Source organism: Pleurodeles waltl, chromosome 5 (genome assembly GCF_031143425.1).
Source record: "Pleurodeles waltl isolate 20211129_DDA chromosome 5, aPleWal1.hap1.20221129, whole genome shotgun sequence".
Taxonomy (NCBI): Eukaryota; Metazoa; Chordata; class Amphibia; order Caudata; family Salamandridae; genus Pleurodeles; species Pleurodeles waltl.
This window is the reverse complement of record NC_090444.1, coordinates 894,844,530-894,858,270: the sequence shown is the minus strand read 5'-3', so window position 1 is coordinate 894,858,270 and position 13,741 is coordinate 894,844,530. Positions and strand designations below refer to the sequence as shown.

The 13,741-nt window shown below is 50.1% G+C and overlaps 1 protein-coding gene across 1 annotated transcript in view; it reads left to right on the top strand.

Moving 5' to 3' along the window:
- The window catches only part of FSAF1 (40S small subunit processome assembly factor 1), a 175,499-nt gene that overhangs the window by 132,518 nt on the left and 29,240 nt on the right, over positions 1-13,741 (top strand). The window contains exon 5 of the mRNA XM_069235017.1: positions 11,764-11,850. Coding sequence (XP_069091118.1) covers positions 11,764-11,850 — 87 coding nt within the window. The remainder of the gene's footprint in view (positions 1-11,763; positions 11,851-13,741) is intronic.

Genomic DNA, 13,741 nt, shown 5'->3' with positions numbered 1-13,741 from the left:
GGAAGCTTGTCAATGGTGTTATCCATGACTCGATTTCAGTCCCCTCCCAGTACCATAGGTCCCTTCAGAAGGTCCTCGGTTAATCTCATGAGCACATCCAGAAAGGATGCACACAGTGGTGGGGGGTGGAGATGGTCACCAGTGTCAGGGAGTCACCATGCATGAGGTCAGTGATTGCCACATATCTCCTCCTCTTATCGTCCATTCTTTTGTGACCATGAAGGGTAGGCCTTTTATCAGGATAGCTGTTCTTCTAGAACCTCTTGTAAAACCATGATATGCAAAGAAGGGGGTCTTAATTTCTCAGCAAGTGGGTCTTGTGGAGGAGCAAAATGTCAGCCTGTACTGTTTTGCACCCTGGAGGACTGCTGTTCTTTTAATATTGATGAGTATACCATTGACATTCCAGGACATTTTCTGGATCTGGACTTTCGGGACTTCTTTATTGGGGTCTGTCAGCAGCCTTGCATTGGGCAGATGTCGGTGACCACAGAGGGTTGTGTTGCTGCCAACAACGTAAATGAAAAAAACTGTACAAATAACATCTACCAACTCCCACCCACCCTATACTACAAGAACATGAAGTACCTAGCTAGGGGTAGGCCAGCTCCCGGTGCCAATAGGCTGCCATGGTTACCATGTCCCAATTGAAGCCCATCCAAATAACTACCAATTATGCCTGTACCCCAGTTTAAGGAATTTCTTGTGATCCACATGCTTGCTGCGGGGTAGGTGGAGGGGGCTTGTGCATGTAGTGCTATAGCAGGTTGCCAGCACTGACCCATCTCTGGTCTGTCCCTTGGAAAATGCCTCGTATGAGTCAGTGATGTTCTTCATCGAGTAGGTTAGATGGCGGGAGAAGGAGGAGAGCAGGGTCCCATGGTTACTGGTCAAATTGCAAGTCCCATGGTTGGAAGCCCAGAAGTTTGTATCTTCCCCTTAACCCCTCTGTGGGAGAATAGCAGTCAATCAAGGTTCTATAGTCTCCAACTAGCCTGATCCCGGCGCTTCACCAGCTTGTTCCTCCAAGATTATTGGGAGCGGCTTCTGTTGCACCCCTGCCATTTGGCTGCTGTGGGGAGGTCTCATCAGGAGCCACAGCTGAATGGTCCGTCACTATCCATGGCAGGGTGTGTGGCCACACAGGCATTCTCTCGTCAGTCCATTGGAACTCTTTCTCAGGGGACTCAAAGAAGAGGCTACATGTTTGTTTGGCAAGGTACAACAGCATATAGCAGTTGTTGAGACTGCACAGTCTTTTCGTGGCTTCTATGAAAAACTTTAACTGTTGTTGGACTAGTTTGGTGTAGTCCAGAAATATCATTTATTATATAGGATTGATACTTTTTTAAAAACTTTATCAAGTTTTGAAAACTGCAAACCAACAAAAACATACAGTACAGTGCAGGTTACAGCAAGACAATACATCTTCATTACACAAGGGTGCCCAAGGGCATATACCCCAGAGTTCAAGTCATTAGATAGTTATAACCACTGCACAGATCTTATCCTCTATGCCACTTTCCGAACCCATATCCTTATGAGACCAGGCTTTAAACAACTTTTGCATGTAGGGGCATATCTAAAACACATTTGGTCGCCACCTGTTCACGGGGGGAGGTGTGTGTCCCCATCCCCCACAATCTCATCACTGCTTACATCCTCCCCACCAGTAAACTGCTCCAACAGTGTACCCCAAGCCGCCACATCAGCAAGTGCCCTCATCACTTTGTGTCAAGCGCATATGCTGCTCCTCTGCCGCACCCCACTCTAGTAGATCTCGCAGCCAGCTGGTAGTCGTCGGATTCTGAGGACTCATCCAACCAATTGCCACTCTACGCTTGGCCAGTACCAACGCTAGCTGCACCAACTTATACACAACTCCCTTATCCCTCGGCTTATGCACCACTCCCAGGATACCAGTCGTCGGGGTTGCCTCCAATTCTAATCCCGTGGCTCCTCAGTCACTGCTATCACTTCCTGCCAGAAGTCATAACCCGCCCTACAGGTCCAGGCCAGGTGTAGGAATGAAGCACCAAACTCACCACAACGAGGGCAGCACGCTCCACGGTTTGGATCAATCCTATTTAGTCTACTGGGTGTGAGATATGTTCTGTGTACAAAGTTGAAATGCAACAGCTTGAACCTGTGATTACACGACACCGTTTGGACCAACGACAAAGCCGCATCCCAATTAGCATCCGCTATGAGCTGCCCCAAGTCAGATTCCCATGCTCTAAGTCCCGAACTTAACACACCTGGTTGATCCTCCCGTAGGGCTTTCTAAAACCGAGTAATCAAGTGTGTCCCCTCACCCCAGTTAATCAATCCATTTCATATAGAGGATGCCCTAGGAGCAACTGGAAAACTCCCAAATCTCACGTGCCACACTCTCAATTTTTGCATATTGCAGAAACTGAACAGAACCCAAATCAAACGGATCCTGAGCATCAGTAAATTATAGAAATTCACCATTAGGATACAGATCAACAGCCACCTCACAGCCTTCCAATCTCCACGCCTCTGCAGACATTGTCCTTTCCATATCCCCAAATGGGGCCAGATCCCATAACTTCAGCTCCCTGTCAAAAGGGGCTCGTCTGAGCACATGCTTAACTACCTGCTCCCAGATCCCAGTGGTTGTCCGTACCAGATAGGGCGTGGTGGGATCATACTTACCCCGACATCAGAATATGCACCAATGACCGCCCATCACACATACCAGCATACAACCTCTTTTCCCAGCTATCAGCCTCTGTCATCCATTTGGCCGCATATTGCAAATGTGCTGCATAGTAGTAGCATCTAATGTTGGGAATCGCCAGTCCTCCCCCCTCTAGATCCCCCTGCCGCACGGACAATGCCACCTTGCCCTGCCAACCGCCCAAACTAGGGAAATCAGCAAACTGTCCAAGCGACGAAAAAGCCGCACTGCCAACGGATACAAAGAGTTCTGTACAGGTAGAAACACCAGGGCAAGAACACCATCTTTGCCACTGCTGCCCGACCCATAACAGAGCGAGGCAACCTATTCCAAAAGGAAACCGAGCGTTCCAGGACCATCACTACTCACTCAACATTGTACTTATCATACGCAGCCACAGAGGTAGCTGATACCCAAGTACCTGAAACTCTCAACCTCCCACCAAAGCCCCGCCTCAGGATGCTCAGCCTGTTGAACCCCAGTGAGGGACCCCGAGGGGAACAGGAGCTATTTTTTTCATGTTAATCTTGAGATCCAGAGACAGCCCCGAAAGCATTCAACCTCTGCAGAAGCGCTAGCACTGAGACACGGAGATCCTGTACATACACCAATGCATCATCAGCATACATGGAAATTACTGTGTAGACCGTCCCACCGAAATCCCCCACTGCACCATCTCCTCACGAAGCCAGATTGCTAGAGGCTCCACCACTAGTGCAAACAGGAGAGGCGAGAGCGGGCATCCCTGTCATGTACCCCTGCCTACCTCCTAGGTGTTCGATATCTCTCCCCCTCCCCCCCCCCCCACACACGTACCTGTGCAGTTGGAGCAGTATACAGCAGCCGAACTCCAGCACGGAAACAAGGGCCAAACCCTATGCCCTGTGTAGGCAGTTGGCTCTGTATGTACTATTTCAAAGTAAGAAATAGCATGCACAGAGTCCAAGGGTTCCCTTTAGAGGTAAGATAGTGGCAAAAAGAGATAATTCTAATGCTCTATTTTGAGGTAGTGTGGTCGAGCAGTAGGCTTATCAGAGGGTAGTGTTAAGCATTCGTTGTACACACACAGGCAATAAATGAGGAACACACACTCAAAGACAATTCCAGGCCAATCGTTTTTTGTATAGAAAAATATATTTTCTTAGTTTATTTTAAGAACCACAGGTTCAAGATTTACAATCAATACTTTAAATGAAAGGTACTTCACTCAGGTATCATAGGAACTTTGAATCAGAAAAATAGCATGTACAGTTTTGTCAAAAATGGCAATAAGCTACTTTAAAACTAGACAGTGCAAATTTCAACAGTTCCTGGGGCAGGTAAGTATTTGTTAGTTTTGCAGGTAAGTAAACCACCTACAGGGTTCAAAGTTGGGTCCAAGGTAGCCCACCGTTGGGGGTTCAGAGCAACCCCAAAGTTACCACACCAGCAGCTCAGGGCCGGTCAGGTGCAGAGGTCAAAGTGGTGCCCAAAACGCATAGGCTTCAATGGAGAAGGGGGTGCCCCGGTTCCAGTCTGCCAGCAGGTAAGCACCTGCGACTTCGGAGGGCAGACCAGGGGCTTTTTGTAGGGCACCGGGGGGGACACAAGTCAGCACAAAAAGTACACCCTCAGTGGCACGGGGGTGGCCGGGTGCAGAGTGCAAACAAGCGTCGGGTTTTCAATAGAAAGCAATGGGGGACCAAGGGGTCTTTTCTGCGATGCAGGCAAGGGGGGGCTCCTCGGGGTAGCCACCACCTGGGCAAGGGAGAGGGCCACCTGGGGGTCGCTTCTGTACTGGAGGTCAGATCCTTCAGGCCCGGGGGGCTGCGGGTGCAGTGTCTTTACCAGGCGTCGGGTTCTTGTAAGCAGGCAGTCGCGGTCAGGGGGAGCCTCTGGATTCCCTCTGCAGGCGTCGCTGGGGGGGGCTCAGGGGGGTCAACTCTGGCCACTCACAGGGTTGCAGTTGCTGGGGAGTCCCCCCTGTAGTGTTGTTTCTCCTCAGGTCGAGCCGGGGGCGTCGAGTGCAGAGTGGAAAGTCTCACACTTCCGGCGGGAAACGTGCAGTCCTTTAAAAGTTGTTTCTTTGTTGCAAAGTTGTATCTTCTTTGGAGCAGAGCCGCTGTCCTCAGGAGTTCTTGGTCCTTTTAGATGCAGGGTAGTCCTCTGAGGCTTCAGAGGTCGCTGGACCCTGGGGGACGCGTCGCTGTTGCAGTTTTTCTTGAAGTGGGGAGACAGGCCTGTAGGGCTGGGGCCAAAGCAGTTGGTGTCTTCGTCTTCTCTGCAGGGCTTTCAAGTCAGCAGTCCTTCTTCGTCTTCAGGTTGCAGGAATCTGTTTTCCTAGGTTCTGGGGGCCCCTAAATACTCAATTTAGGGGTATGTTTAGGTCTGGGGGGTTAGTAGCCAATGGCTACTAGCCCTGAGGGTGGCTACACCCTCTTTGTGCCTCCTCCCTGAGGGTAGGGAGGCACATCCCTAATCCTATTGGGGGAATCCTCCATCTGCAAGATGGAGGATTTCTAAAAGTCAGAGTCACCTCAGCTCAGGACACCTTAGGGGTTGTCCTGACTGGCCAGTGTCTCCTCCTTGTTTTTCTCATTATCTCCTCCGGCCTTGCCGCTAAAAGTGGGGCAGTGGCCGGAGGGGGCAGGCATATCCACTAGCTGGAATGCCCTGTGGTGCTGTAACAAAGGGGGTGAGCCTTTGAGGCTCACCGCCAGGTGTTACAGTTCCTGTAGGGGGAGGTGAGAAGCACCTCCACCCAGTACAGGCTTTGTTACTAGCCACAGAGTGACAAAGGCACTCTCCCTATGTGGCCAACAACATGTCTGGTGGGTGGCAGGCTGGCAAAACTAGTCAGCCCACACTGGAAGTTGGGTATGTTTTCAAGGGGCATCTCTAAGATGCCCTCTGGGGTGTATTTCACAATAAAATGTACACTGGCATCAGTGTGCATTTATTGTGCTGAGAAGTTTGATACCAAACTTCCGAGTTTTCAGTGTAGCCATTATGGTGCTGTGGAGTTCGTGTATGACAGACTCCCAGACCATATACTCTTATGGCTACCCTGCACTTACAATGTCTAAGGTTTTGCTTAGACACTGTAGGGGCATAGTGCTCATGCACCTATGCCCTCACCTATGGTATAGTGCACCCTGCCTTAGGGCTGTAAGGCCTGCTAGAGGGGTGACTTATCTATGCCATAGGTAGTGTGAGGTTGGCATGGCACCCTGAGGGGAGTGCCATGTCGACTTAGTCTTTTTCTCCCCACCAGCACACACAAGCTGGCAAGCAGTGTGTCTGTGCTGAGTGAGGGGTCCCCAGGGTGGCATAAGACATGCTGCAGCCCTTAGAGACCTTCCCTGGCATCAGGACCCTTGGTACCAGGGGTACCAGTTACAAGGGACTCACCTGGATGCCAGGGTGTTCCAATTGTGGAAACAAAGGTACAGTTTTAGGGAAAGAACACTGGTGCTAGGGTCTGGTTAGCAGGCCTCAGCACACTTTCAAATCATAACTTGGCATCAGCAAAAAGTCAGGGAGTAACCATGCCAAGGAGGCATTTCCTTACACCCTGCAAGACCTCCAAAAGACATCTCCACTCTACTGTGTCAAAGGCTTTTTCCAAGTCAAGAGACATCAGCGCCAATTCGGTCTCCACCCCTTTGGTCTCGTGCAAAATATGTGCCAATCGACGCAGATTATAGGACGTACTACGACCAGGGATAAACCTGCATTGGTCCTCATGCACCAAACCCTGAATCACCCCACGAAGCCGAGTGGCTAAAATCTTACAGAGTATCTTGACATCACTACTTAACATGGTAAGCAGGCGATACAAGTATGGGTCCAAGGGGTCCACCCCCCCACCCCCCCAGCTTGAGTAACAAACCCTGGCGCATGGTGTCCGGCAATATACCACACCCTCGTGCTTCCTCAAAGACCTCCAGGAGCTTCTCCCGTAATGTTACGGACAATGCTTGATGCAACTCAACAGGAAAACCATCACTACCGGGAGATTTGGATTTTGCCATTGCCGCCACTGCCTCTCCCACCTCCTCCACTGTGATCGGAACCTCAAGAGCATCCCTACTCTCCGGGTCCAAGCTCAAAGCCGCATCTGCCGCAGAAACTCCGCCCGCCTCCGCCAATACAGCACCAACCCTCGATACCCTCTGGAGGTGGGACGCTAATTCCCGTAGAATGTCCATACGCCCTGTGAGCAGCTCAGCCTCAGCATTTCTAATATGCAGAATAGGCGGGGCCTCCACCTCCCGTTTCAGAATCCACACTAAAAGTTTGCCAGATTTATCTCCCTCTTGAAACAATCGCTGCCTATACCCTCTTAGCCTTGTCCGGCTTTGTGTATCCCAATAAGCATTAACCCTTCTTGTATAACCTGTGCTCCTCCCACCCAGCTGTGCTCGCTTCGAGTGACTGCTGCTGCATTTTCCCCAGTTTCACCTCTAGGTCTGTAAGATCCTGCTCCAATTGTATGCGCACCCCGCCTACCATGCTTATGCACACTCCCCGAATGACTGACTTCATAGCCTCCCACTCCAGGCCCGAGACTGTTGTGTTCCGATTCAATTCCATATATTGTTTTATGGCTTCATCCACCCTCTCCCGACAGCCCACATCAGTAAGTAAATCTGCAGGCATACACGAGCCTCGAGCTGTGCAGGTGACCGACTCTCCCCATTGTCGCTGCAACCGCACTGGTGCGTGATCAGACAAGAACGTACGCATATGCGCGGCATCGAGCACATGTGAGCTGCTGAGACCACCCAGCAGAAACCTGCCTAGTCGAGTGTGAGTATTATGTGTTCTGGATTGACAAGTGTATTCCCTGCCATCAGGGTGCAGTTCCCTCCAACCATCCCATAGTCCCAGGTGTGCCATCACCTCCTTAAGAGATCTTACCACCATTTAGTTTAGTTCCCAGCTTCGGTGGAAGGCGGTCCAAATCCCCATGTAACACACAATTGTAATCCTCTGCCCAAACCAAAGGCCTTTCCACACTGTCCCCCAAAATCTGAGGTATTCTGGCATAGAAGGAGTGATCGTCCGCGTTAGGGGCATATGTATTGAGGATAACAATGGGTAAACCATCTAACATGCCCTCCACCAAAACATATCGGCCCTCCACATCTACCTCACTGTAGACATGAGTGAAGGGAACCCCTGGGGCCACCCACACAGACACCCCCGTGCATAGGAAGAGAAGGAGGATCATGTGCGTTTCCTGAAGGCAAGCAATATGAACCTTATGCCTTCCTAAAAATTAGTGCACCCTATAGCGTTTTGTATAACTCTTCAAGCCCCTGACATTCCACGTCAGCATGTTAATAGTACGACCCATGGCGATACATTGTTGTCCCTCCACCTCGATGGATACTTCCTCCTGCATTCCACCCCCCGCAATGAGACAAGAAAAAGACATATTGCACATCTCGTCCTGACACCCGCACTGTTGAACGAACTTCAAACATTTACAAACTCTACTCTTCAAACCTCCCACACCCTCCACCCCGGAAATACAGTAAAACAACCACAACAGACCATACTGTAAGTCCATTTTGTGAATGCTGCCAGGACCACAGCCTAAATCCCAACTTACCATATCAAGAGGCCTACCAAAGTTGTGGAGTCACCACCCCCCCGGCATCAGTCTACAAATGTACCTAGAACCACCCCAGACCTAAGTTCCCTAGGTGTTAGCGGCTCCCCCGAGGGCCAGTATAGTTCGGTCCGTTTATACAACCTCATCAGAACCGAGACCAGTCAGCACTGCAGATCTCCTCCAGAAAGACACCCTCTCCGTTTGCACCAACCCTGTATAGAGGAGAGAGAGAGGAGGCATACCGACACACCGAGGCGTGAGGATAACAGTCAGGCCACTGCAGAATCCTCACCCACACCCAGCCCCTGCTCCAGATCTGTACCCCTGACCAGATCAGCAGCCACCACCGCCATTGTTCCATCTTGCTGTATCTCCACTCTGTGATGAGAGTCCACCAGCGCCACGCGACCTCCAGTCCGGGCTTTCCGCTTCAGATGCCCGATGAGTGATGCCACCAGGTCCCTCCGTCCTCCCCGGGGCCACCTTGTCCCACATCTCTAACCATGTCCACACCTCCTCCGGACGATCGAAAGTGTGATCTCCCGCCCGAGAGGACCTTTAAGCGTGCCGGATACAGGAGCATGTATCTAATGTTCATGGCTCGGAGTTTTGCTTTGACCTCCATGAACCCCTAATGAGAGCTCTGCATCTTATTTGTGTAATCAGGATAGATATCTTACAGTTCTCGTGTATTGCCTTATCCGACTCACGTGTGGCACGTAACACACAGTCCCGATCCTTATAGTTCAGCAGACGGGCAATAATAGCTCTAGGCGGCGCGCCGGGCCGAGGAGGCACAACAAGGGCCCTATAGGCGCGTTCCACCACAAAAACCCTAGATAGCGCAATTGGCTGCAGCACATATCTTATCCAGTTCTCAACAAAGGATTCTGTGGCAGACCCTTCTGCGCGCTCCAGGAAGCCCAACAGCCTGGACCTTCCCTCCGCATCCTCCAACCGCACCGCCAGCCGTCCAACCGTGGAGGTGGCCTGCTCCATTTGTTTTTGCAGTGCCCCCACCTTAGTTTGTAGCTCCACTATGGAACCCTGCGCCAACTTAACCTTGTTAGATACCTTCTGGAGGTCTGCCCGTAGCAGATTGACCTCCACCGCCACAGTCTCTTTCTTACCCTCTAGTGCCACTCTAGAGCCCTGGATGGCCGCAAGTAGCTCAGTGCATGATGGCTCCTCAAGGTTCAGGGGCATCCTCATATTGTCTCTACTTGCCTCCGATCTGGCCACGCACTGTGGGAAAGTCACTGGGGTAGTATACTGTTCCATGGTGTTTCCCTGTGATGCATCCGTCCGCTTGTGGCGCCCCTTTTCGCCCCATGGCCGGACCCGGGCGCAGACCCAGATGCAGAAGGCAGTCTCCTATAATGTCCCAACTTTGAGGTACCACAGAGATAGGGTGCGCTGTTCTCCGCTCCTTTAGGCACCACTATCTCACCAAGCGGCCAAATCAAAGGCCTCAGAGCTCTCCAGCAGCAAAAGACCATTCACCGGACAGACACAGATAAGGGCCAAACAAGTAAAAAAAATGCAGAAAAGCAATGAGAAAAATAGACGGAAGAAAGTTCTTTTTGGGGGTCCAGAGGCCACCACTGGACTCCCTCACTCTGGTGCACGCCAACTAGTCGTGTTTGTGCGGTAGGCCCCAATATAGGTCCCCGGATGCCGCCCAGCCGCCCAGGCTCCTCAGCAGGATGCCGCCTCTCACCTCCTGTCCCAGGAGACTGCCCACTCAAGCCAGAGGCCACACAGGCCCTCTGGGGGCAGCACCTGCCCCCCCCCTCCCCCAGGTCACACCCAGCAGTGGGCCCAGCGGGCAAGCCGCACAGTCCAGGCGGAGGCCTCTCTTGCCACCTTCACTCTCATTAGGCCTCGCACCAGCCCCCGGGGTCCCGCCGGCCCATCCGAGTCCTCATCAGATGTAGCCACTCGTCTCGCAGCCCCATCACGGCCCTCCTGCAAGTCGGGGGCCCACCACACCACGCAAGCCCCCCGGGATCAGCTTGGCCCTTCAGGCAGCAACCCGCCTCCCTATGCAAGCTCCGTGGCCCAGACGCCGCCTCCAACGTGGCCCAGCAAAGGCACACGAGCGCCGCCGCGGCTCTGGCTCCACAAGATCCCTGAACGGGATCCAACCAAGCTCAGGCCCTCCAAGCGCCCTCCCAAAGCAGGAGGGGGGGGCCCTACGGTCTCAGGGTGCCCTATGATCGCTGCAGGATGTCGCCGGTGACGGGAGCGCACTAGGAGCGCGTCCCGACGGCCATGTTTCCTGGCCACGCACCTCGTAATCACCATATAGGATTGATACTTTAAGGATTCTTGTGTGTCAGGGTGATGTCTTTATATAGATAGTTAAGAATGCAAGCATTTAGAGGTCTGACTGGAGCTCCTGAAGGTGATTTTTGCACCAGGGCTCTGTGGGCCCTTTCAATAATGAATCATGAGGACAAAAAAGTAGCTGGGATTATCGGGAGGAGCCACTGATTTAGAATCTCTCAGCTGCTGATCCTTTGTGGCCTTCAGGGAACCCCACCAGGCAAAGGTGGTTTCTCCAGGCACTCCACTCGGCATCCTCGAATCTTGTGGCCAGGTCTTTGGAGATGAAGGAGTTTTGAGATTATATGTTACTTGTCCATCACCGTAGTTTCCACTTTGGCCACTCTAACCTTGGCCTCTGGTATTATGTCCATGGCTTGGCAGAGGTCCTGTTGCAGTAACCTGACATCGGAACCCACCACACTGATCTTGGCCTCTAATGACTCCCATGACTGATTGATGGAATGAAGAATTGTGGTAGTGTTGGTTGTTGTGCTGTTGGTCTCCTCTCCTCACCCCAGTATGTGATGATTGTGGAGCTGGGTGCTCTTATATGTTCAGCAGGACCTGATTGTTTTGCTGGGGGACTTTATCTCTGGCTATGATGGGTTCCTGGAGAGTGGGAGGCCTCCAGGGGGTTCTGACTACGTGTGATGAGACCCACCAGCCCTTGGATTGTAGTCTGTTGAGGTGGCCAGTGGGTCGCCTCCTGGTGTGTTTTGAGGTAGCCCACCAGCTGGGTCAGCAGTAACAGTGCTCTTGGCCGCTGGGCAGTAGTGAATGGCACGTTGGCCATTGATGTTGCGTTTCCCCTGCCTCTCTCCAAACGTGGCTCTGAAATAAGGTAGTCTGTGAGGCTTAGGGCCTTCCAGGTATCAGGCCACTGCTAGGCCCAGGGCTTTGGTTCAAACCCTCCAACTCCAAATCTCCTCCTCTTGAGTTCAGTTTCCCTTGTTTTGAAAGTTTTTGAATCATACATTTAATAATAATTTGACTATTTCTCTAAACAGATGATGTGTGATCACCTTATTGTGATATCGCTAAATATTTCTGCTGTGTTGATTTATATTGTTTTGCTGTTTTGATCTATACACGCGCCTATTAATCTTGGCAATTTTTCATGTTTCAGCCTCCAAAAAAGGAGTATGTGAATTACAAAGTTTACCAGGATCAAGTCAAGCAAAAGAAAACTATAAAAAAAGAAGAAAGTGTGAAGGTTTGTAAGAAAGGGATCCCATTGTTCTCATCGGAATGTTCACTCTGCCCCACTAATTTGCTGCTTCCATAGAACATTTTACTTTAACATCTAATGCATGATATTGTTTGTGCCAATGAAATTTAGGAATACATTGTGGTGTTGGGAACAGTGTTAAATGGACAAAATAGCTATGGAAGGTTCACTAAGATTATATATATTCATTATTTATAATATAGTTAGATAATATACGTAAAAGTTCCTTTTTTCAATTGTGGTACTCCTACATCATCCTTCATTTGAAAATAGCATCCTATAAATGATTGTTGTCTTTCTCTCCCTTCAACTTTAGCATGTCTACAGAACTGCAGGATGAACATTGTGTACTTAATCAAAACCCTTTTATTAAAGCGCTCTTTAAAAACAGAAAAGAGCTACTTGTTTACTTTGTTGTGTGCCCATTCCTAAACTATTCTTCCTTATACAGTCTAATTATTTTTCACTGTCCTTTAGTGATTTTTATCTCAAAACTTTAGTTGGTCCTGCACTTGTCCTCCCTAGTTCCAAGTTTTCCGTTTCATCACACTGTTAAGATCTCATCCCATTTCACCCACTAGCCCCAAAATAGATGCATTGTGATTCAGCATGAATCATAACACCACCCTGCATACAACCCTCTCTCAGCCTTCTGTGTTAGGGCTAATCCTCACTTCACAGGCCCAGCATAGAGGTTATCACTTTGCTCAACTATAACAGTTATTTCCAACAACAGATAAGACAGTAGCATTCATCTCAGTTCTATTCCTCTCATCCGTTGTACCTCATGCGAGTAGTTAGGACTGTTCTAAACATTCAACTTAATCCAGAAAAACAGGAGGTCAGCCTTATGTCTTGTGGAGTCCATTTCTTTGTCCTGGGTACAAGAGAGAACAAGTCCTCTCCTTCAGGGCTCTTCTCCGGTCACAGACAGCTGGTCCAGCCTTCTTCTGTTCCTCCTCCGGTCCAGGAGTGCTCTGAAGCGAGTGCCTGGAGGTGCCAACTTTATGCTTGGCTTGAGCTAGTAGGTGGGAATGAGTCATAGTCACGCCATAATCAATGGGTTAAAAGTTCTCTTACTTTGAGCATTTTCAAGACGGCAAAAGTCTTCAGCCAAACTAAACATGGGCTCTGAGAGCGGGAAGTGTGTTTAGAAAGTGCACTGTGTTAAATATAGTGTCCTCCTTCACTTAACACTAAAATCCATTTTGGAGCAATCATTATACCCACAATATCCCATAAGCAAAATTCTGGTAGAACAAAAGTTGGGTTTCCAGCAGCCAAGTGGATACACAAGAATTGTTTTTGCATCCTATTTCCCTTCATTTCAAGTACGCCCACAATGTTATATGTAAAATCCAGAGACAGAACTCTTGTAGAACAAAAGTAGTGTTTACAGCAACAAGACAGTGGATATATTTGGCATCCTGTTTCCCTTCCTTTCAGTTGCGCCCTCAATTGTTATATGAAAACACAGCAGACCGGTCAATCAGGATTTGACACTTTAATCTAAAAAATGGTGCTCTCACCTCCACCCTTCATATTTTTTCAGGTTCAGAGGAGTCATCACTGCCCATTCAGGGCAGCCTATTGTTTAATCCTGGGAGGCAGGAGCTTCATACCTTTTTCACATCTATTCAGGTGCTAATTACTGGCTGGTAGAAGAGGGAGAGTAAATGCAAATGTACACATTCTACTTCACTATTGAAATAGATTATTAATCTCTATTAAAAGTTGTTGTTTTGGGCGTGTCTGAAATGGCGGCCGTGTAGGAGCTCCTTCGCCAGGCTCCGCAGAACGGACTTGTCTGCCAGACTCCCTGGCTGCCGTCATCCACCTCTATCTGAATCAAGCTGCCTTCCTGGAGTTCACCTCC